We start from the raw sequence: 24,102 nt of genomic DNA, 5'->3' as shown, positions 1-24,102 counted from the left end.
AAAAAAAAAAAAAAAAAGGAAGAAATGAGATACAAGCAATTGCACAGAAAGCTCGAGGGATGCCAGATTGCTTTCTGTGGTGCAAAAGGTGATCCGTGTTCAGGGCCAGTGGGAATCCTGTGGCAGAGCAGGTGTTTCCTAACAGCTCCCGAGTGGTAAAAGTGCAAAACATTGTGCCACTGCTGATGACTGATTCCACATCCATGTTTATTGCGCCTTTTCCTCCTCCATCCAGTGCTTGTTGGGTTCCTGCACTGCTGCACCCAGTGCTGCAGAGGTGTGCTGAGCTGTGCTGAGCTGTGTGGGGATGTGTGGTGTGAGCTCAGGTCGCAGTGTGCGCTTTCTCTGTGCTGGCAGATCCATGCTGTTTTTCCCTGGAAGGTTGCTGAACCTGTTTGTTGGAATAGCAGAGGAAATTGCTACGGGGCATCTCCAAGTGAGTTTTTCTCTTTTTATTTCAAAGAAGCCAGGTGGACAGTTGCAGTTTTCCTTTAACTGTCGCTGAAGTGCTGCTGCTCCAGAGCAGTGATGTTTGTGTCCAAAAGGTTTAGGTTTCACGGGCCCCACCTGATGGGAACTTGAGCAGGTGCTAAAGCTGCACTTCTTGTCACTTTGCTATCAGCATCACCTGCTCCGCTGCAGCCTGGCAGCACCGCAGGATCCCAGTGCTGTGCTGGGGCTGTGCCAGCCCAGGGGACCCATCCTGTGCAGCCCTGAACTCCTGGCCCTGCATCACCAGGGGGCCGAGCGCATCGCCGCTGTGTGACTGCAGCGCTCAGAGCTGCAATAAGACAGAAGCAGCGATGCTGTTAGTGGCAGGCAGATAACAGCCCCAAAGATCCATCCTGTGCACGCCTCATGTGATGGCTGTTGCAGGAGACCACGAATGTGGTGGGATGGAGCAGCTGCAGCCTCTCCCTGTCTCCTGAGCTCGGGTTTAATTAACGCTGCAGGTACCCAGATAGGCACATTAGTCCGAACTGGCTGCCTTCCATCCCTTCCCGGCCTTGTTCCGTATTTAATCTTTCATGTACACCTGAGTCTCTAATTAAGCCAACTGCGATCCTTAGCAGTGTGCCCGCAGTGTGCTAACGAGGGCTGGCATTCCTGGAGCGCCATGCGAGCAAGACCCGTGTGCAAACAAACCCATGGGCACCCTCTGCTCCTTTGTTTCTGTCTTTATATTGCCCTGCCCTGCAGTAAGGAACGAGGCCCATTAGCAGCAAAGTTCTCAAAACCAGTGCACGGGGACTGCATTGTTTTTAAAAAAACCATCGTCACCAGTTAGCTTGAGGTGTCTGAAAAGCCTCTTTCTGGGTCCCTCTTTATGGGCAGCTGCTGCCTGGGGAGCTGGGGGTCTCGGTGGGGAAAGGCAGCGCCGAGGCCGTGATGCTGCAGCAGTGCTGGTTATAAATAAAGCCCCGCACCAGGGCTGTGAATGGGGCTCTGATTTCCTTTGGTTGCTGTGCGGGTCTGGGTGATAGGGAGAGATGCGTGTTGTAAATAGAACACCATATCCATGGCAACGTGAACTTTTCATTATTGTTAATTACTTGAACAGTGCCAGAGCCGCACACGGTGCTTCCCAGCGCTGATAAAGATAGATCCCCATTTCATAGCCCCTCCAATGCCGCTGCTGCTGCTGTGAGCTCCTGGAGGCTGGGCTGGGTGGCATGGAGACATTTTCTGGAGCAGGAGAGGAGCTGGGATGCGAAGGAGGTTCTGGCACAGCAGCAGGGCGGCTGGCAGCTCGGTGTGGCTTTTGTCCCCATGTCCCCCTCCCTGGAAGTGGCTGAGCGCAGCAGGGGTGGGGATGTGGTTTGGCTGAGCGCTGCCTCCTCTCTGCAGAATGGCACAGGAGAGTGCCGTTCACTTGTCTGCTCGTTGCGTTACATTGCGTTGGAAGAGATTTGAAAGCTCCTGGGGTGGGAGGTGACCCACTTTGCCTCCTGCTGTCGTTTGGTCAGCCCCCCGCTGGTGTTATGAGGATTGGACCCAAAATTCTGCCACCGTGGTGCGACTGCTGCTCACCTGACCGCAGGCTGCAGCGTGGGCCAGCCGTGCCATGGTGCTGTGTGTGCCCCCCGCGTGGGCACAGGTTTGTAACCCCACGGTGTTTTCTCAGCACAGCTCCCTGCCCTTTGTCCTGCAGCACAGGAATGTTGTGCTGGAGCCTGGAAATAAGAACAGGAGCGAGGAGGTGCTGAGTGTGGCACAGGCTGGGAGCCTGCTTGCATGTTGCCCTGCAAGAGGAGAAAAACCTGTTGTTTTTCTGCTTTGATGCTGTGTGAGGGAAACTTCCCTGCCCCGTTTCCCGTTGCCTCACCTCTCCTACTTTCCCTGGGAAAGAAAACTGTTTTCTAGCTCCCTGCCATCCAAAGGGATGCAGCTCTCCCCTCTCACAGCACCGGAGAGCTGGATGGAGCAGAGGCAGCTTTGTCTCACTTGGAGCCCAGGAATACCCATATAAGATTGTTTCAGATCAAACTGATTTTATTACAGACCAAAATACCGCACATTCAGTGGCACCTCAGGTACACAGGATAATTACATTTCTGGAGGGGAAGCAAAAATGTAAAGCTAAACATCTTAAATATGCACCAGTATAGTTATAGCTTGGGCTTTGCAGTGTGAGAACCTAGACCTGAGGACACACAAAGTGAAGCAGTGATAGTGGGGCATCACAGCCAGGAGGGCTAAGAGCGCATGGCCTGGTGTGTGCAGTGTTCTCCTCTCTTTGGTGGGAGGAATGCTGGGGAACAGGGTGGCTTTTTGTTGATGTTCTGTGAGGCAGCTGGGGCTGTGACACACAGCCTTCCATCCACCTCGTGGCCTTCCCACGGAGCCACAGCAGCCAAGTCAGACTTCAGCTGAAGGATTCCACCTAATGTGACCGTGGCAAATGCAGTGGCAGCAGATGAAGCTCACTGGTTCGTACAGCACTCGTGTGCTGCAATATGTGCTAATATCACATAAACTTAACAACTGCCAAGGAGCTTCCCCGCAATGTCCTTTCCCATCCTTTATCATAATTAAGCTAAAAAGGTCGGACTGTTGCGAGCTCCATTTCTGCACCCTGGGGCATGTGCTATCTCCTTTGAAAGCTGACACTTTTAGGAAGGAGTACGAGGAGGAAGGGCACTGCGTTTCTGTACCTGTACTCAGGTTGAGTCGGTGTGACTCTCATGTGCTGCCCTCCTGTCCTTGTTCTCTGCACTGCCAGAATAAAAGTGCCGCAATTCTTTTAGTTACACAAGATGTGGGAAAGGAACGGCCATTCATGTTACAGATCGGCTGATACGGCATGGGATTCTTTGCAGTGCTATGTGGTGGTGCAATCCTGACAGCAGCAGAGTTAAGCAGCACAGTCAAAAGGAAACCAGACAAAATGTCAGTATTCATATCGTCTAACAAAGCTTCCTACTTGTTTTTAACAAAAAAAAAGGTCCAAAAGATTTTAAACAATAGAAAATGTCCTTCATTTAACACTGTTAAAATCTTTCAGTGCTGTCAGAGTGACTTCAGAGCTTCTCCGTGTCTGTTTGCTCCAAGCAGAGTGCCGTGCTGCTCCTCAGGCTTTCGTGATGTACCCTTCCCTGATAAGGAAGTCATAGATTTTCCTCGTTTTGTTCACATCGATCTTGATGAGCGCTCTCGCCTGCGCGAGCCGCAGCCCTCCTTGTTTGTTGCACTCGTTCACTAAGGCAGCTTTGTATTCTAAATAGGCTCCAGGGACCAACCTCACCATCTGACAGAGCTGGAAGACAAAGGGGAAGTTAATAAGCGCTACCACTTATTCCGTGATCCATACTGGGGGAGTAACGCCGTGGTCGTGTTCCTGAGAGCAGCTGTGCTGTATTTTGTGGTGGGGTGATGGCGGTGTGCGGCCAGGAGCCGCAGGTGGGCAGGGAGGAGCCCATGGCTGCTATATTCAAAAACATTCCTGACCGAGAAACAAAGCGGGAGGATGAAAGCGAGCTCCGGGCTCACAGGAGCGCAGCTATGAGTGAGTCCCGTGTGGGCGTTGTTCTCTACAAACCCAGGGACGTACGCATGCCAAAGGGACGCGCAAGCAGCAGCTCAGCCTGCTGGGCCAGAGCTGCGGCGGGCATCTGCCCATTAATCCCTGGCACACAAAGTCCTTCATGCCGTTCTACAAAAGCAGCTATGCACGCATTCACCCCTTCTGGAAATCCAGGGTGGAAACCACGCAGGGGAACTGCGTGCCGCGTTTGGAAGTCGTGTGCTGGGCAGTGCTGGGCAGTGCCATGGAGCTGCTGCCAGCAGTGCCTGCGTGCTGCGCTGCTCCCATCTGCTCCAACAGCAGCTGCCCCACGGTGCCGTGTCCAGAGGACACGTGGGCTGTCTCCTCCTTTTAATTAGAAAATGCTTAACTATTGTTTCTCATTGGTAAGAAATGGCAGAATTCAGAGGAACTTTGTCTCGGCAGAGAAGGAAACAGGTGCCCCATACACACCACAGTCTGAGCCACAACTGTTTGTGCTGGGTGCAGCCTGCAGTGCCACGTTCTGCACTGAACCTGTGAGCTGGCTTTCAGTGCCGCCATCCCAGTGATGGAAAACCCATCTCCAGTCAGAGAGAGAAGTCTGAAATAGATCCATGTTTCACTGGCACCAGAGCGTGCCCTGTGCACCAGCACAGCTGGCTGAGGGCTGAGGCTTGGCTCTGAGCTGCACGGTGTGAGGTGAACCACACCATTCAGGTTCAGCAAGGTGTCCAGGCTGCCCGTAATGAAATCCTCTGCCAACCTGAAAACTGATGTTCATTAAGAAAATATCACCCCTGCGCTCAGCCCTGTCTCCTGATGGAGGACAGGATGCCATCTCTGGATGTTGTAATGGCATGTAACGACACCTTGGCTCTCTCCACCTTTCTTTGCTAAATAAGCTAATTTGCCACAGTTTTGTACACACACAGCACTAACTGAAATTAAGAAGCCGCCCAGAAGGCCTGGAAGGCCACTGTGAGCTGGAACAGGTCGCCAGGGCCCAAGCTGCTGCGTTACCCTCACACCTGGTGCAGACGGTGCGGGTACAGCGTGCAGTGAACACCATGCTTTGTACAGCCTTGCATTCACTTCCTCACCTCTTTCTCCTTCTCGTTCAGTTTCTCCGTCCCTGGCAGCCCGGTGAGGTTCAGTGGCGGGGCGCTCCGTCTGCCTGCAGGGACAAGGGAGGGAAACACTGACAAACTACTGGGGCGGCCTGGACGTGGCAGAGCCGGGCGTTACCGCAGCGATTAAATCCTTGTGATGTTAACCCTGTACGATCCAAGGGCTCGCACTCAAGGTATTTAGGGCTTAACATAAAAATGGCATTATTTTGACAAAAGGTCTGGTTTTGCAACAGACGTAGTTAAGTGCTGTGCATGCATGCATGAGGGCTGTTCCGCAGCGAATGCTGCCTCACCGGCGTTAGGGAGGATCTGTGGGCTGGGCTGCACCTCTCAGAGCTGTAGGCCGGGGAGCTGGGGGCTGCCCATAGCACTGCAGTGTGGGAGGCAGGTGTTGCAAAACGAATGCAGTTTGTGCATTTATTTTCGTTTGTGATGAGAAACGGTTCTGAAGGAAGCATCTATCACAAGGTGGTCTGACAGTTCTCAGGTTCACAACTGGAACTATAGCTGGTGTGGCTCAGACTGCCAGGAGGTTTGAGGATTTTTCCCCCCCATGTTCCAGAGTGTGGAGCAGAACGAAGGATATTTATTGGTGTTTGGAAAGTCTTCTGCCCCCGAGCTGCAGGCCGCGTACCTGGCACTGTCAGAGCTAGGTCTGTCCCAGGTCAGCCTTCTCAAGTTTGGCAAAGCGGGAGATCTTGGGAAACCTGCAGCTCTGCTTTCCCAAAGACTGCTGCAGGCCCTGCCCTGCCCAGCGCTGTGCTGCAGCTCTGCTCACTCAGCCTGCTCAGAGGGACGAGTGCCCAGCGACCGGGAGGAGAAGTGCTGCAGTGAGCAATGTGTGTGCATGGCAGCTGATTTCCAGCACCGCTCCCTCATTCTCCGAGGGATGTAAGCAGTGTGTTGTGAGGGGACATGACAGAATTTGGTTTTGAATTTCTAAGAACGTAGGAAATGACGCATGCATACAAATGGCATTAAAGATAATGTACTAAGGCTGCAAAGCCAAGATCGTAAAATCTAGAATTAAAGTTAAGCAACAACAATTTGCCCTCTTGTATATTCAATATGATGCAGCCTTTAATTATAGACACGTGGCAGTTTTTCCACAGTATCCCTGCCTCGTTCAGTATGCAGGATGTTCATTTAATTAGCAACTATTTGGTATTTTGTTTGGGCTTTGTTCAACACGAGATACTGGTTGTAAACACTGCACGCTATCTGAATTCCACAGGCAAAACAGTTCATTTTCTCTTGGGGTCTTCTCCCTCACCGGCCACAAAGTACTTCCCATTTAACTTCATTCTGCATAGCAGCCCTTCAGCTGAGGGGACACCATCCCACCTGAGGGACCCTGGGTGCCAGCCCGGGATGCACACTGCTGGGTTCTCTCCAAAGCAGCAGTTCATATTGCTGTGATGTGTACCATACCAGACTAGCTTATCTTTAAAAGATAATTTTTGTTCTCATGTGAAAATTATTTTCTTTCCCGCCTTGTTAATGTGGCTTCAGGATGGGCTTCCAGTCTGTAACCAGAACAACCCAGAAATTCCGCAAAAGCAGTCAGTTTTGCGTGTGGAATGAGCTTCAGATAGAGGCAGCATCGAGGAAGGCAGTGCTTCACTACAGGGCCAGCACTTGTGCTCCGGGTGCAGGCAGAGCTGTGCTACCAACGGACGCCTGTTATCATTACCACCATCTGAAACTTACCGGAATTGGAAGGGATCGGTGCTGGGGGAGTCGGGCCGGAATCACTGGAAAGAAAGGAAATTTTCAATTGCCGTCATCTGTTGTAAGTGTAACTGTCTGTACTGGCCCTGAGACTTTCTTCCAGCTTCTAATGCTTATACAATTCAGCTTGCATAACCCAGGACCCAACCTGAAGTCAGCAGGATTTCTAAATATTTACCACTCCCCAGCTGAGGACCATGTCCGAAACCTGTTTTTTAAAAAAAGAGATGTGTGGGGCTGGGGGGGCAGTGAGAAATTCAGTGGAGACCGGCTGGGGAAATGACAAATCATCTCCTCAGCCCTGCAGCACTTCTTTGCATTGCAGCTTGCTCCTGAAATCAAAGTGCTTGTGTGAGGTGAGGTGACGACACGTTAATAATGCTGCCACATCTAAAATCACACAAAACATTCCGAGTGTCATCTCTGCTCTCATTAATATCCTGAAAGACCTCATTTCCCTCCACGCCTTCATTAATGGCAGTTAAGCTCCTGAAATATAAAATGCAGAAAATGGAGATGCTGAGCCCACTCCAGGCCCTTCCATCCCTGAACTCCAACAAGTGCTGTTGCCGTTACTCCCATCTTTCACCCTTCTGAATTGTGCAGACTGTTCTTACTGTAATCGATTGGGAACGCGTTCACTATCAGACCGAAAAGCGTTTCAGCTCCAGTCTGAGCAAACAGGAGCACACAGCACGGCCTTACTGCGCCCATACATGTCAGCTTGCCGGCTGAGCCACTGCTGGCACGCGCTGCTGTCCTGGATGTACTGCAGCACTTCAGACAGCATGGTGCGCTTCAGGCGCTCCTCGTCTCTCGTCTTCTTCAGGTGGTCGTACGTTCTCGCACCTGTGGGTCACAGATACCACAATCTCTTGTGCTGCCTGGACCAGACTCTGCTATTCTCCCTCATGACAACTACTTGGCGTGAGAAGGTGTTGGATTCCACTCCCTGCCCCTCCCCACCATCAATTTCGGGCCAAAACCAAACAAACAAGGCTGCCACGATCCAAAGCCAGGCATTTTATTTGCGGAGAGGCAGCAGCCTTATGTCCAGGCAGCCCACTTGTGATAGACAGTGACAGTGCCTCAGCACGAGGCACAGGAGACCACTGTGCCACAATGTGTGTTTTTCTGGGGCTTCTGAGGGGTGGTGAGTGAAGCAGAGCTGTGCTGGGCAGCAGCTCTGCCAGCTGACAGCTCAGAGCAGCTCTAAGAGCACGGCGGGCACACAAAGCACCGCCAGAGCTGTGCTCAGTTAAAGCGACAGGCAAAGACATTAAAGAATGCCTTGTTATTCAACACATCCTAAATATTGCAAACTCATCCCTCCACACCTTGATGAATGGGAACGGGCTGAATAATGCATCAGGTACTCACTACAGAAATTGGTGATCCCTGCTGCTCTGTATTCCTGTAGGCGCTTTATTTCCCTTCGCAGCTCAAATTCCACTGTTGTATCCCAATGGGAAGCAGAGGGGAAACCCAAAAAGAGAAACGTAGGTCAGTGGGGATGGCGAACATGGCTTGTTCTTATTTGCCTGCACAGCTGAGCTGTGAAGTGTACACAACAGCAGCAGGGCCAACCTCTCTCCGTGAGCCTGTGTGAGCCCTCCTGACTCTCTGCCCACACCATTACACCCCTTGATGGCAGATGTTAGCTAATTTCTAGCATTCTTGTGCTCAGAATAATTATTTTTCTTCATGCTTTGACAGTTCCTTTGCCATACCCCCGCCAAAACAAGCAACCACAGAACAGGATTTCTGGAAGGAGCTTCACTAGGTCTGAAAAACGACTCCATCCTGGCTCCTTTATAGCATCCAGTGCTGTCTTTAAACTACAGTTTTCATAACTGGACCTCTCAAAATATTTCCTTGTGGAAAATTCCCCTTTTCTGCAATTGTTAAGATTAAATACCTTTGTTTCTTGTGCTCAGAACTATTTACTGTGTATAGCTTTTATGAGCTGGCTCCAAGACATCGCCCAGTTTTACAGTGAGCAAGTCTGCCAGTCTCAAATTCATTTCCTCAGCTTCTCAGAGGACATGCTCAGTGCCTGCGTGCAGCTCACAGGTGAATTGGAGGGTTTGGCTGTCACTGCAATGACAACACGAAGCTCGGGATAAATGCATGCGTGTCGGACGCATGATCTGCAGGGTCACACCTCTGGTATTTAACACGGGTGTCTCGAGAGTACAGTCACAACTGCTGAAATGCTTTGTTCTTTCTAATGAGCAATAATTTTCCCCATTTAAGTCACAGATTTAAGCAGGATGTAATGACTCGTGCTGGAATCTGACTGAATGCATGCTATGATTATGCATAACGAACTCGAGATGATTCGGTGATGGAACAATGCCTCTCCCTTTAAGGCAGGGAACGTAATGACAGCTGTACTGTGTAATTATGCACACATAGAATAGTTTTAACGCATATCTTTCAAAGAATTTGCACTTTGCTGCCAGCTCCCTATTCCTCAATGCAGACTTAAGTTTTAGGGATTTTCTTCTCTCCGTGACACGCAGATCAGTAAATGAGCAGTGGGCTTCTGGTAAGAAAGCACTTCTCGCAGGTGAGCAGCTCCGGTCAGCTGAGAAGTCAAAGAACTGGGACACGCTTTTGTGGGAAGAAACATCTGTTGTACATCTAATGCACCAACCCACAAACACAGCTGTATTTCCGAGGTAGTTAGACCAGAGGGGGGAACAACTTCCTGCCCTCTAGGAGCGTCCAGGAAAGGCTGTAGGTGATGCAACTCCTTATTATCCATAAGAACACGTATGTTAAAACCCTCAAAATACCTACATGCGTGGCTTTCAATGAACTTATCGTGCTCCACTGGTCCCAGAATCCGTGCAAAGCGCCGCATTGTTTCGTAAAGGTCCTGAACCTCCTTTGGGTATCGTCTTTCCAAAACTGAAGGGTGAAAGAGAGACACACTTTGGTGAGATGATGTTGAAGAGAGAGGGGTATTTTCATGGCAACTCTGAACTTTATCATTAAGCGGTTACATGTGACACTCACTCTGAAATTTCCTGAGGTTGATTAGGCCGTGGTCTCTTATAATTCTGTAATAAGGAGCAAAATGGTATTAATGAGAGGCATTAACTTGTGTATTACACATAAATACAGAGGCTTCAGAAGAAACTTTGACTTAAACCGTGAGATGGGCCTAAAACCAAACACGTGAAATCTCTATGGCCCTTGAGCTGGAGAGCTGAGAAGCGTGATGCAGTGAGATTTTAATCAGGGAGGTTTTGGATAGTGCTGTGCACCAGTCCAACCCTGACAGCTCTAAGCACAAAAGGAGCCACAGCTGCTTTAAAGGGTTGGAAATTTCTTTTTTTAGATTGAGATTTCACATCTACAGCGTCTCACAACTTGTCTTTCCAAAATTGGAAGGAACTGAATGTGTCACAGAGCATGACTTCCAGCTCCAGGGAAAGGCAGATGTCCTTCTCATGGAGCAGGGGTGAGGGATGAAGGGCAAATGTTGCCACTGGGAACTGAATGGTGGTGTTTTTCCATGGCAGCTTGGATTTTACAGAGACAGTGGCTTAGTTGTACATAACTTTGAGGTGTCTGTGACAGGATCAGGGAAATGAGCAGTGTAAGAAGGCAGGTAAGATATGTACAAGTGCATGACAAATGCATTTGTCACAGGTTTCTGCCAGTGCCATGTGGTCATGACTGTGGCAACCTGATCAGCATCTGACTTCTGCAAATGATAGGAGATACGTGAGTCCTGGCTCCTCTGGGTCAGCCTGGACTTTGTTCTATAAAATCCCTTCTACTTTCCTCAGTGTGAAGAAGGGCCCTCTCCTAGGCAGAGAAGACTTTCTGAGTGACCTCAGTGTTTTTATGTCATTTTCCTGATTCTGTTGTAGGAACATTACAGAAACTGCTGCCGATATGAGTTATGTAACTGAGCTTTATAGCACTTTCTTTTTGTAAAACACAACGTACCATAATGAAAATCATAGCATGTAAGTATTTTTAATTTATAAACAACAAAGAGCCAGGTCAATAAATAGCAGCTCCGAACCTGTCCTCCAGCAGCACTATGCTGTATCATGAGAAGGAAAGGAGGAGTCTTACTCAGATTACTCATTCTTCCAACAGGCAATAATGCAGCAAGATATAATTTAAATATTGAAAAAAGTATTTGAAATTATAATAAAAGTGAATTAATTGAACAGACTGAGTCATCTGAAAAAGCTGTCAAATGAACTGAATTAATGACTCAAACTCATGTCGGCAGTACAGTTATCTTCATTACATGTTATGAAAAACCAACTCATGGGCCACTGGGAATCAGAAATCCTGATGTAAGCAGCCCTATGGAGAAAGTGGGGGTTCTGGCAACCAGGCACAGGCAGGCAGCATGTTTTACCCTAATGCAGGAAATAAACCACGTGAGGTCCATCAGCACTATGTAGGAACAGGAAAACAGAGACTTGTCTCCTCTCCTGTTCCCAGTACTGGCTCTGTGTGTGAGCAGTTTTCCAGGCAGTATTTCAGTCTGCAGCTCTGCAGACTGGCTGTGTCTCACGGACATGCTAGAAGCTTAGTTTGCTCAATATAACTGGACTGGGGGTAGCAATGTGGATGGCAATGGGAACATGACTTTCCTGCAATAGGGAGTCCTGGAAAACAGATTTTTAAGTGAGTGATTTGTTCTCAGTGCACTTAAAGGAGAGCAAAGGAGTGTAGATGTCCTTTGTCGCCCATATGTCCTAATAAGTATCAGTCTGTTAATATGTTTTCTGGCATGGTACCATTGTTAAAGCCATGTGTTTGATGTAAATCTGTGCACAGAAAGAGAACTACATGTCCAGAATGATCCGTGCCATGCAAACCTCCCAGCAGCAGGTCTCCCTGCATGGGAGCAGTCTGGAAGGGTGCTGCAGGGAATCAGTTATGCTCAGTACTGCGACAGCGATGGGCGACAAGATGTGGTAATGAAGCAAAGAAACACAGTTACTGCTTTGTTGCTTGAAAACTCACTTTTTTCTTCGCTGTCTTTCCTTTAACCTGGAATGGTAGATATCTACAACTGCAATCTTCAGAGCTGCAAAACAGAGAAAAGGATTACAAAATATGTGACGAATCACTGTATTAACGCTAATTTTCAAGCCTTTATGTTCATGGCAGGCTGAAATTGTCACTTACTTTGATGTTTTAAAAATCCTATGGTAATTTTACATGGACATAAAACCACCAAAAGGATATGCTAACTATAGAGCCTTTCTTTCCATTCCTCTTTTCAGACACGTTACTGCCTCTAAGTGTGAACTTGGGTAGATCCCGACAACTTCTTTCCTTTATACAACCTTGGAGAGTTTTACTATTAGCACATCTTTTTTCCTTTGTACATGCTGTTGTTAAACATCGCTTCTCCCAAAAAGCAAGTTCATCAGATGGATGGGCCTGAGCTTTCACCTTGAGCAAGGCTTCTCTGCACACAAAGAGGAACTCCAGAAAACAGAAAGGCTGAATTCTGCATTGAGAAGATTCAAAGTAGCCTTTGCTACCATTCTTGAAAACATCTACAAGATTTTAGCTCATTACATTTAGCTCATAAATGTAACTATCTGCTGGAAGAACAAAGAGAATAGTTCAGAGCACTGTGAGGTGGTGCAGGAAAAAGCCATGCTCGGTAGGAACCACGTCCCTCTCAGAAGGAAATCTGTCCACAGTCCTAACTGATCCCCTTGGAGATCCTTTGGCTTCTCCTTCCTGTAACCACTGGGACAACAAACCCTTCTGGTACATTCTTACAAGCTGAGAGGACCCACATCACTTCCCTCATTTTGTTAAATAACACTCAGATTCTTGGCCATTCCTTGGCAGGGGCTGGCTGACCCCTTGGCCGGTTTGTTCCTTCAGTTAAGTGTTTCCAGACACTCCCAGAAGTAAGCTTACAAGCTGACAGCGGATTCAGTCTGCAGAGACAAGGTGTGACAGTCTGCAGCTAAGTGGAGCCGTGGCTGGGAGCTGGGATGTGCTCCTCTCTCTACAGCCACACGAAAAGGGCACAACCAATACTGGCAGTCCATCGATTGGACTCCCTGCTAAATAATGAATAGTGCAATTAAGAACGGATGTGGTTATGTGGTTTTGCGTCCGCTTAAAAATCCGTGTTTGTGTGTAAATAGCAGGAAGCCCTGAGCCTGCAGCAATCAATCCGTGCAGTCCTGGGGGTAACAACACTTCTTGCAAGCAGGGACAGCTACAGCTGCAGCAGTGCGGTGAGCGCCGGCTCCGTCAGCATCGCGTTCCACTTGCTGATCCTCTGCTAACACAGAATTTATACAAACTGATTTGCTGCTAATGCAGGAGCAGAAGATTACACACTAAGGTAGGAGGGTGGTACAACGTCCTTGCTTCTTTCTGCTGATCCCTTACAAAAGCAGAGTGCTCAGGAGCCGTTGTGTATTTTCATAAGCCCTATTTTAAGAACCAGCACAGGTGGGAAATTTTCCTTCGTGTTTAAATAAGAGGAGAAGAGAATGGGAAATGCCATAACGGAAACATGAATGAAATATATCAGAAAGTTTTGGTGCCAGCTTATGGAAAATAATGCTGTATTTTTAAGCCCCATGCAGGCTCAGGCAGCACGTTATCCTCTGGGGTTTGTGTAGGCAGTGCTTCGTGAGCACGTGCAGAAACTGCACCAGGGAACCTCTATCAATATCACAAGTAATTGTGCATCAGTAACTGCTGCATTTCAACGCTTTCACCTGAGCACACAACATTCTGAAAGAACTTCTGATTCACTGAGAAGGGAAAGGGTGCACATGAGAATAGGTGAAGGGCAAAACCGGAGCTTTTGCATATAGGAAAAACGAGTATTTGCTGCCATGTGTGCTTTTGGAGGGGCTTCTGTTTTTAATACATTCATACTGAGACAACTGACTACAAGATCTGGAATGCATGAACAACTCAGACTACTACACTGTTACACGTTGCATTAAAGTGAGAAAAAGAGATGCTTTACAAATGAAAATGATTGGCTTCTGCTTTTCCCCTTGGATTATACTAGGGAGGCAGCTGTTTGTCCTGGTAACTTGAGATAATCCAAGCTGACATCACGTTCAAAGTGCCTGCTTTGGGAAAGGAGAAGAGTTTTTGAGACGGTCACAACAGCCTTGAAGGGTCCAGTGATAGGCAGAAATTCAAGGCTCCTTTCTGCATTCCAAAAAATCAAAATATTTTGGTTTCCCAAGGCAGCGTCCAAAACAGTTTCTTTGCTTTTCATTCCTCTACGGCCTCATTTAGTCTGCACAACCTTTCCAAACACTGAGTGAAACTTTTGTTTCACTCTAGCTAACCTTTGCTTGGCATGCAGGAGCCAAATAATGGCAGGAATGCAAAGCCATCAAACAGGTTGTGCCTCGGGTGGTGCAAACCTCATGGCCACAACCCGCATATCCCCCTGCAGAAGAAAGCAGGGCTCTAAGCAAGCAGAGAACTGGCCTTCCGACTGTGTCAGGACCTAAGAGAATAAGCATCATGGAATATTAGGACATCAACTGTCTTGTATGTTATGAAATGAAACGTCACTACTGTACATCCAGAGTTGCAGTCTATTCCCAACACACTTCCAAACTTGCAGTCTCAGCGATTACTTCCTTGCATTTGAAGTAAAAATCATTTACATGAGAGGGAGAAAGAGCCTGGGAAAAGACAAATGACTTATGTTATAATTCAGTCTGATGAAAACTTGTAATTCATGAAATATTCAAGCACTCTGGGCTGAATTCCACTTGTAACTCGTTGTTTCACTTGATCGTCCATTATGGTTTTGTTTCACTGCAGTATTTATTTGCATGTACTCACGGGCTGTAAGTGCTGCAGGAAAACAAACAGTTTGGAAAATTAACTGAAATCTGGAGGATTTCATCCAATTTGTACCATCTCTCTGAGACCAAGACGTGACACAGCGATGCCAGAGCAGTGTGAAGCAGTGGGTGCAGGTTTTGTGCTCCTCACAAAGGAGGAGCTCGTATTAAACTGCATTCTTCTTTCTTGTGGAAATACTGAACGTGCTGAGCGATGCACGGAAGTGTAGCAGGAAAAACCCAATGATATTACTGAATGGAGCTCAAGCAGTTTAGATGCAGAACTTTCTATAGTTTTAAAAAAAGCAGAGTGATGGGAAGGAAGAAGGGGGAATTCTGTTTCAATGCAAGCACCAAATGTTCCTGCCTTATGAGCAACCCAGCCCCTGCAGCACAATCTATGGCTTGAGAAACCACAGAAGTTGTTCTGCTCACTGTGGCAAGGTCTAGCTTGAGTAACCTGCAGCAAATGGAAAATAAAAGTACTTCGAAAAATCAGTCCTGGACTCAGTGAGGTTTAACGCACAGCAGGAAAACAGACTGAGGAATTTTTCACAAACCTGATGCTTAATCTATGCTGTCAGACCCTACCCGGGCTTCTCTGGGTGATTAATGTGCTAAAACTCAGTACCTTAAGAGAAAAGTTTACTGTTTGGCCAGCAAGGAGTTCATCTCAAGCAGATGTAGTGGAGGGCAGCAACAGTGCTGCTTTTCAAGGACATCTCTGTGAGGTGCTGTGCAGGAACTTTGCCAGGGATGGCAGGGCAGAGGTGTGAGAGCACAGCCCCAGGGCTGCCTGCAGCCTCCTCTGCCCCTAACAGAGAAGTGCAAGGACTTCAGTCCCGTATCGCCCGTCCCTTCCTTTAGATCCACACGTTAAGGCATTTTGTGCTAGCCTGGAGAAGGGAAAGATCTGATTCCAAAGTTTCTGTTAGAAAATAATTATTTCCCTCCCTAAGATGCCTCATGTAAGAGAAAAACAGCTGGCTAGGCCCTGGGACTTCATTTTTTTAGAAGCATTCTCTCTCCTTAGGCAGATCTGGAACAGCTGTGGGAAGGATGCTGCCAGAGCCTCTGAGCCAAGGGATTGAAAATGCAGTCAGTCACGCTCCATAGGCTCTGCTGAGCAGAGTTTTCACAAGGCAAATGCCTGACATTCTATACTAAAACTGGAGACAACTAAAGAATGGACTAAAGAACACCCAATGAAATTATCAGGCAAAAGATTGGGCCGACAGAAGGAAGTATTTTTTCATGCATCACGTAATGAAATTGTAGAGCTCCTAACTCAATTGTGGAAGTCACTGCTACAGGATGTTAGGGGGAAAATCACAAATATATACAGTTGCTAAGTTCATGCAGGACGGGTACTGTGGTCAAAATGGTACGAGCATGGTCTGTGGTTAACAACATTACTAACATCTGGCTGCTCAAAACTTGGCAGATAAGCCAACAAAAGCATCAGCTGGACTTTTCTTACATTCTTCTTCTGTGCATCTGCTGCAGGACAACGGGGCACCAGGCAGACCTGTGGCCTGGCCCTGCAGAGCTGTGTGATGCTCCAAAGAGATGAGGAAAGGTGAGTGTTTGCATTTAGTCTGGAGATTTAAGAGGGGGGCTGAGAGGAGACATCTCACCTGGCTGACCTGTGCAGCAACAGGAAGAATGTGTGTGAGGGATATAGAAGAAAGTGTTGATAAACCATTAAGCAATCAATTAATGCACAGAACTAGGAAAATGTTTTGCTTTTTCAGTTTGCCAGAACTCACTACAGGACACAGAAGAAAGACTGTCTTAATAGTAATAAAAAATAACAGTGGAGAGAGGGCACGATGAATCTGTGATAGCCACAAGCCAGTTCCTCTTTCAACAAAAGTTAAAAGGGAAAGGAGACTGATATATGATTCTCATAACTTTTTTTGAACCAAAGGAGACTGCATTCCTTAGAACTCTGTGTGCACTGCTAAATCTCAAACTGATTTTTTTAAGTTTGGAAAGGCTGTTTGTACATAACAGCATCTGTGTGCCTGCAGAGGCTCCGAAGGCCTTAGCTGAGAGCTGCCTGACAGGGAAGGGGGAATTCTGAAACACAAATACAGTACTTTTAAATATCAGACTTTTTCCCAGATTTATAAGGAAATGTAATCTTTATTTGACTATGAATTAAAGCTTAATTGTAATACTTCTTGATATTTGTATTATTAAGGCAGTGACATTCACAGACACTCAGCAGTGGTAACTGGACCCGTACAATGACTCTTCTTCTTAATGAACTTCCTAAGGTACAGCTAATGTGCTGTAACTCCGTGCATGTTTAACAACTGAAAAACATGCACTTCGAGAGTGTAACTGTTCCAAAGTGTTGCATGCAGTCCTACCCTACACATCTCCTTGCTTCTGTCTCAATCCTATCTTAGTAACAGATTTCCTAAAAATGAGTGGTTAGAATAAGTGGCAAATCTTCTAAGAAATGAGATACAGCAGTGGAAAAGGGTACTAGCAGCAGAGGGGAAGGTGTTCCTCTTCTTTCTGTATCAGAAGAAAAGCTTTGCCTTGCTACAATGCTCACAAGCATTATGTGAGTAGAAAGTGTCCTTCAGGCAGGGAGGGGAGGTGCTATGAAAGCACTGTACTTCTGGTTGCAATGGTTGTGTGGGTCTTTATTCAAACACTGATGTACTGCTGCCTGTTTCCAGACTAATTGCTAGCTCAGATAATTTACTTCTTGCATCAAGCATCACTTGTGTTGTTCCTACAGAGATGCCTATTACTGACAGAGACTGTTCTGTTTGGGTCATGTTCTACTTTACAACTGATTACGTTTCAGTAGTGAGTAAAGTGCTTTATGATATATATAAGTACCATTTGTACATCAATTAATTAAGAGCTTTTAAGAGATTTGAAACAGAAAACCATAGAAATGTTAGTTTAAACCCCTGAAATCATTAAAAATGAATGTTCATTTTAAAATTAGTCTGTAGAGAAAAAGACCCAGTGAAATACTGTTTAAGCAGTGCACAAAAACAAGACTTACCATGCAAAATGTCTGAATCATCTTCTACAAAATCAATATCTCTCAAATCCCATTCAGCATAGTTGTCAAACTCCTGTTCAGAGATAATGAATTAGTTAGTGCTAAGGGACCAGTACTGAGTTTCAGGACACATGTAAGCACTCAGAGGCACGTAAGACAACAGAGGCATTTACTCACTTGTGGCTGTACAAGGTTCCATCTGCGAGCAATGCACGTCGCTGTGCTGCCTTAACAAAGGAATGGACAGTGTGCACCTCTGTGGCTGTAACTGGGGTGGGACATGCTGAAGGGACAATTAAATCAGTGGGGGACTGTCTGTGACTCCTGTGTTGTGGTGGAAGTTCTGCTCCAACGTGTCACAGCAGCACTCTGCGTGCAGCTGAGTTCCTCACTGTGCACGGCAGCTTGCTTTGCAGCAGCACTCAGACCCCGAGCCCACAGCTAAAACACTGAAATGTCGCAGGTCTTCCAGGCGGTCTTTGGATCCGACTGCCGCGTGCTTCTCTGAAGCACATGGAACAGAAACCCACAGAATGTGAGCTCCTCTGAGTGCCCAGCTCACAGCTCTGTGCCTGCTGACATAAGAGGTGCAGGTGGTGGCCACGTCCCAGCACTGCCCTCCTGCACCACCGCCGTTACTCCTCAATGTCATCAGCCCGTCCTGCCAGCACTGCCTGTGGCTTTTCTACCTTTCACACCTGCAGGCAGGGGTGTGCAGCTGTGTGTTTGCTGATCTTGCATTCGGTCGCAAATACGCAATAATGGGAGAAGGAATTCTTACCTCCACAAAGTCAGCCCGCGCCGGCATGTACCCGGCCATGTCTCTGGAGAGCAAGGAGTCAAAAGTAGGCCGGGGGGGGTCATCAGCAGCTGGGAAAAGAAAGGCTCTCAGTCATCGTGTAGGGCACGGGGCTGCTTCTAATGCAAACTGCTCTGTATGTTGGCTTGCGTTACTTCTGTGCAAAAGAAGTGGGGATAGGTGAAGAAAAACGACTGGAGGTTTATGCAGGGTTATGGTCAGGTAAAGCCTGAGTCAATCCAGAGAAAAAGGCAGGAATCTGAGATCTGTACAGCATTCTCAAAAGTCAAACAGAAATTCGAGGCAATAAACAGACTATAAAACATGAACTCCAGATTTCAGAACCCAGCATCCCCCCTAACCCTCTGCAGTCGTGCTCTCAGTGCACAGGTTCTTTTGGTTAATAGCAACAGGGGTGTTCAATCTGCCATCTTCTGGGTGCTGTTTACAGAGCACTGCAATTAAAGCCTGACAGCTGAATTTTTACAGTGCTTCCCAACTGAGGGTCTCGGAATTTACAGACAATAATGGACCGAGGCACACAACACACTTGTGAAGGAGCTAAGAATTGTAAATCCCATGCTACAGATAAAGAAAGCTGGAGCTCAGAGAATTTTTCTTGGTACAGGTCACATAAAACTCAATGCCAGCAGCCAGGGATAGAAGCAAAATGGGCCTGTTCCTCCTAAGCACTTTCTCATGAAATCAAAACCTCCAGATAGCAAGCAATCTTTTTGCTCAGCCATTTTGGAGAGCCTTGCATTGACAGACTGGGGGAAGTCTAAAGATGTTAGATTGCACAAAACGCACCAGTTTTCCTCCAATTGCTGAAATTTAAGATAAACATTTTAAAGACACTTTTAAATAGAGAGATGTGAAATCAGCGTTGTTCAAAGAGAGATTTTATGACAGATTACACCAAGCATTAGGCTGCCAGAAAATGGATCATCAGATAGAATGTTCTAGAGGTAGAAACCCTGAGGTCTGGACAAGATAAGCAGCCACCCCAACAGTGGGGGGATCGCTCACGTTGGTATTTACAAGGAGCACGTGCTGTTATTTTGAGCCCCATGTGAAGTAGCTTTGAGGCAGTTTGTTTGTAGAACGATTACATCCGGGCTTTTGCTGTGGTGATTTCTGAATGACAACTTTCACTGGTTAGGCAGAAACTTTGTGTTTTCAGCAGCTGATGGTGATATCAGAACACTCCGTTGCTCCTTTTTCCCACCGAATGTGCAGTCTGCTACATTTGATACCCCTGTGATACCATACAGTGCACAGAAAACCATACACTGCTCAAGTCAGCCATGAGAACGAGCTCTCCTTTTGGGAATGAAAACCATCTGTGTGTGTGTGGTGCGTGCCTTCCTCCACAGGCTGCTTGTTTCATTTCTGCAGAGCACAGAGCATGCAGACAGCTGTGTGTGCTGCTGGCTGGGGGTACTCACGGTGGAAGGGAATGGCTGTTTCGTTGTGCTGCGCCTCCTCAGCCTGCTTCAGGTTCAGCAATGTAGATGCAAACAAGGGGTTGTTGATGAAGTGTTTCATGTAATGTTTCTCACACTCCTCCTTGGATTTTGTACACATCTGGTTGGCCACATCCTGCCTGAAGTGGGGAAAGAGGGAAGCTTAATACAAAGAACATGGAAATGTTGAGGTTTTTTTTCTATTCTGAAGTGGTAAATTTAATTGAGCAAGAGACTGACTGCACTGTGTGCAGAGAACTGCTCTGCAATGACAGAGGAGGAACTTGGTGTATTGTCTTAGTAAAACGGCTGTGTAAGCTGAAGCCTTAAAAAAAACATATCAAAACACCAGCAGCAATCATTGTAACTTCTGTTACAGTAAAAATTGGATGCAAGGGATTCCAGGAAGAAATGTTGCTTTTCCCTTTATCCAGAATAGGCTGAAAAAAGCCAAATGTTTAAGGAAAAAGTTAAGATTACTTATATTGCTAAGTAGGGCAAGGTGTACTAGGCAGAATACTTGCAGGCATAACTGCAACCAGTTTTCAGTCTCGCTTTCAGTAAGGTACACAAAAGGGTGCACAGTTCTCTTTTTGTATACTTTGGTGTTCTGTGCTTTTTATCATAGCAACCTTTTCATGAAGGAGAAGAGAGGTAACAATTACCACAGATCTCCTTTATTTACAGATGCATAAAAATCCTGTAGCAACTACAGAAAATAACAAAACACATGAAAATATTAAATATTTCCAATGCTTTATTCTAAACATGACTTAGAAGCAGGAAACCAGTAACAATTCCTGGCTGGGCTACTGTAAGCAAGCTGAAACCACAAAAGAAACTTTGCAGTTGATTTTTACATAGGAGTAAAATGAGGCAAAGAAAATCTCATGCAATAGTTGAGTTTCTTCCAAATCTGGTGGCTTCAGTGTGAAATGAGGGAGCTCTATTCTTCACTAGAAGTGCCATTAAACACACAAGAGGCCCTTACCAATTTCCTTGTGTGTCTGATAGAAGAGATGAAAACAGAATCCATGTTCTGCTTTAGCTGCTAAATTGGTATCTCACCCACGATGACTCACTGAACATTCAGTGTGCACTGATGCATTCAACAGTAAAACAGTGAGATAAGAGGAGATCTCCCCATCGTTCACTGGTGGGGGCTGAGCCCCTACATTCTCACCAGTTTCCAAATCCGCAGTCCATCACAGCTTCCAGCAGTGCCATTTCCTCTTGAGCTGTCCAGTTAGGATCCAAGACAGGGAAATCTGAAGTCTGGAGAAAAAAAAAGAAGCAGATCAAACTGCTGTTTTTCAGTTTTACTGCGTCATGAATCCTGATAATTGCTGAATTACTGAAGTCATTGGGTCATCAATTGTAGTAAATACTAGTTTGTCACTACAGGTCTCAATATGCTGTCACATGTGCTATCTACCACTTATAATTTAACGTTATGCCATGAAACAGTAAAAATGGCCAAAAACTTTTTAAGCAATTAATTTCTGGGGAGGACAACAACTGAGAAACAGAAATTAATTTACATGGTTAAAGAATTGGAAAGTCTAGGGAGATGCATTGTGCTATCCAGGCAGAAGGAAAAACATAACTGAAGCATCTCCACTATTCCATTATGTGGATGAACTTTTTTCTTTCCTCACAAGGAAGACTTTTTTATTTAATAGTCTAAACTTATAAATCCAAGAACTGTGTCAGTTACTGTTTTACGTGCTATTATTAAGCAAGGGTCTGGGAAATATGAGAGCTCGGGATTGAGGAGGTGTAACCCAAAAGGAATATTTACCATTATCTCGTAAGTGTGATCACTTTGGTGTTTCTTGTATTCAAATCCTCGTGTGAAACACTGCAGAACAAAAGAGGAGCATTATGTTACTCTCTTCTGCACTGAAAACATTGTGACTGGCTTCTTTTTTCCTTTTATTCTCTGACCACTGCTTATCCACCTTGATAAGAATTGACCACCTGATATGCTGAAAATCGTATCTATTTTTTCTGATTTCGTTTTAGAAAAAATGTGTAACAGCAGAACAATTTGTGTTATAACTTTGAAGCTGTGTAGTATTCTGGTCTTTTACACTAAGATGTAACTCGTGTGCACCTCCACGCTTTTTGTTAGGTATCTGTAGCCAAGTTAGGCAGGTGAAAGAAGCTTGGTGCCATGTTATGTTTGTTCCTGGAAGAGAGCACAGAGCATTCTGCAAGTATTGAAAGAGTGGTTTCCTTCTGGAGCTTTGAGAAAGCTCCCTTTTCAGTATTAGAAGTGGTTGCTGTTTTTTAGTCATAAATAATTAAAACTAACAATCCTTTCTGCAGTGATCTGATCACATGTACAATTTGTAAATGACTATTATCTGGTCAGAATTATTGTCTATATTGCAAATTTCCTGCTGATTTTCTTTGCCATGTGGGAGGTAAAAAAAAGAAAAGAAAAAAACTGCGAGGACAGGGAAAGGGTATTTCTTGATGGATTTTCTTTTCTGTGCCATAAAAATGACAGAAACAATACCTCTCCAGACGTGCAGTGGCATGCTGTATTACAGTCAGGCCGACTGCATGTCTTTAGCAAGCTCTGGCTGCCTTCACAAAGGCCTCATTCAGCTGCTCGTGTCTCAGTTCTTCAGCCTCCCATATTTTCTTTGTCATTTCCCTGTCCCTGAGCAAATAAGTGTGTTGATGTGAGTTTACGGAGACCCGTTATTAATGTGTTTTCGGAGGAGCCTGGCACCGGACAGCCTTTGATGACTTTCTCAGACAAATGAATGTCTTTGCTTTCATCCTTGCACTCACCTGCAAGCACAGGAGGAAGGGAGGAGGCCCACACTCTGCACACTTCACGTAGGGCTCGGTGAGGTACGAAGAGCAACCTCTGCATGGAGGTTTATCGAAGGGGTCATCTGCAAAGCCAGAAGTAAATCTCATGCAACACAAACGTGGTGCTGCTTTTGCAATCACCCAAATTCACTTGTGTCCAGCAATTTAAAATGAACTCAGCTGTATGCAACCTCTTCCCTATTGATAAAAGTTCCTTCCTGAGCTGGACTTGTAAGACAGCTATTGGCACTTAAGCTTTGCTATGGACCTGGTACAGAGGGCAAGTTATGCGATTACGCTGGAGTCAAGGAACAGCTCTGCAGCAGCCACCTGGTGCTGCTCAGCAGGGCTGGCAGCTGTGTGAGCTGGCTGACTTGACTCAGTGCCCAGGGACCCAAGGCTTTATGGAGAATATTGCACAGACAGCAGCACTCTCCCATCCATCCTCCTCGTCTGACTCAAAAAGCATACTGCTGTGGTTGCAAAGGCACTGACTTGATTGCTCTGTAACCTGTCCAAACCCCAGGCTGCTGAACGAGGAGTGAGACACTGCTCTGCGAGTTCACTGCAAAACAGTCAAAATACTATCTTAAGCCATATTTTTTCTAAAATGCAATTTAAATAGTAAAAAGCGGACAGAAGCAAGATCTGAATCGCCACCAAATCACTCCTGCCCTCACGCAGCTGAGGATTTGACGGATCAGATGTCTCTGTTGCTGTCTCCCTCCCCAGTTCAGACAAACACTTCCCAGCACTGTGGTACTCACTGCCGAAGGAGGCCAGGCGCTCCATCCTGCGCTGCTCCTGAAACTCCTGCCGCCCCAAACGCCGAGCACTGCGCCCAAAGCTGTGTTCTGGCTGAAATCCTCACAGCATTCTGAGCAGACAGCAGCTGTGAGCAGCCTGTCACAGGGACACAGGTGGGGTCAGCCTCTCCTTGTGCCAGAAAGGTCCGGTTGGGTATGAGGAATAGTTTCTTTAAAGGAATGGTCAGGTGCTGGCACAGGGAGTTGGGGGTCACCGACCCTCCGGGTGTTCCAGATCCGTGCAGGGATGTGGAGCTGAGGGATGCGGTCAGTGGGCACAAAGGGATGGATGGGGGACCTTGCAGGTCTTTTGGAACTGAATGATTGTGTGATTCTGAGAGAGGCAAAGCGATGGGGACACACCCCGAGGGCCCCAGTAGACAGTGACAGAAGCGACGGCGGCACCGGGAGCCTGGGGGCCGTGTTTGTGTCGGGCAGATTTGGGCACTTTCTACTG

General features: G+C 46.7%; 1 protein-coding gene across 1 annotated transcript; it reads right to left on the bottom strand.

The window, feature by feature from the left end:
* Positions 1–3,438: 3,438 nt before the first annotated feature.
* Positions 3,439–23,772, bottom strand: TADA2A (transcriptional adaptor 2A). The gene is made up of 15 exons (XM_003211853.3): positions 23,607–23,772; positions 22,816–22,922; positions 21,812–21,871; positions 21,194–21,285; positions 19,993–20,150; positions 18,527–18,615; positions 17,746–17,818; positions 11,875–11,938; positions 9,892–9,935; positions 9,673–9,783; positions 8,248–8,319; positions 7,584–7,716; positions 6,847–6,890; positions 5,107–5,180; positions 3,439–3,757 (listed from the first exon to the last, which is right to left on the bottom strand). The coding sequence occupies exons 1-15, from the start codon at positions 23,629–23,631 to the stop codon at positions 3,572–3,574; spliced, it is 1,332 nt and encodes a 443-aa protein (XP_003211901.1). The 5' UTR covers positions 23,632–23,772; the 3' UTR covers positions 3,439–3,571.
* Between the last annotated feature and the right edge of the window lie 330 nt (positions 23,773–24,102).

This window comes from Meleagris gallopavo, chromosome 21, assembly GCF_000146605.3.
Source record: "Meleagris gallopavo isolate NT-WF06-2002-E0010 breed Aviagen turkey brand Nicholas breeding stock chromosome 21, Turkey_5.1, whole genome shotgun sequence".
Lineage (NCBI taxonomy): Eukaryota > Metazoa > Chordata > Aves > Galliformes > Phasianidae > Meleagris > Meleagris gallopavo.
Note: the sequence above shows the minus strand (reverse complement) of the source record. Positions and strands in the feature narration are given on the sequence as shown.

Coding starts and splice junctions, on each gene's coding strand:
- TADA2A (XM_003211853.3), bottom strand. CDS start 23,631: ATGGAGCGCCTGGCCTCCTTCGGCA. Junction 21,286..21,811: donor ATCACACTTACGAGATAATG/GTAAATATTCCT, acceptor TTTTTTCTCCAG/ACTTCAGATTTCCCTGTCTT. Junction 9,936..11,874: donor GAAAGACAGCGAAGAAAAAA/GTGAGTTTTCAA, acceptor TCCTTATTACAG/AATTATAAGAGACCACGGCC.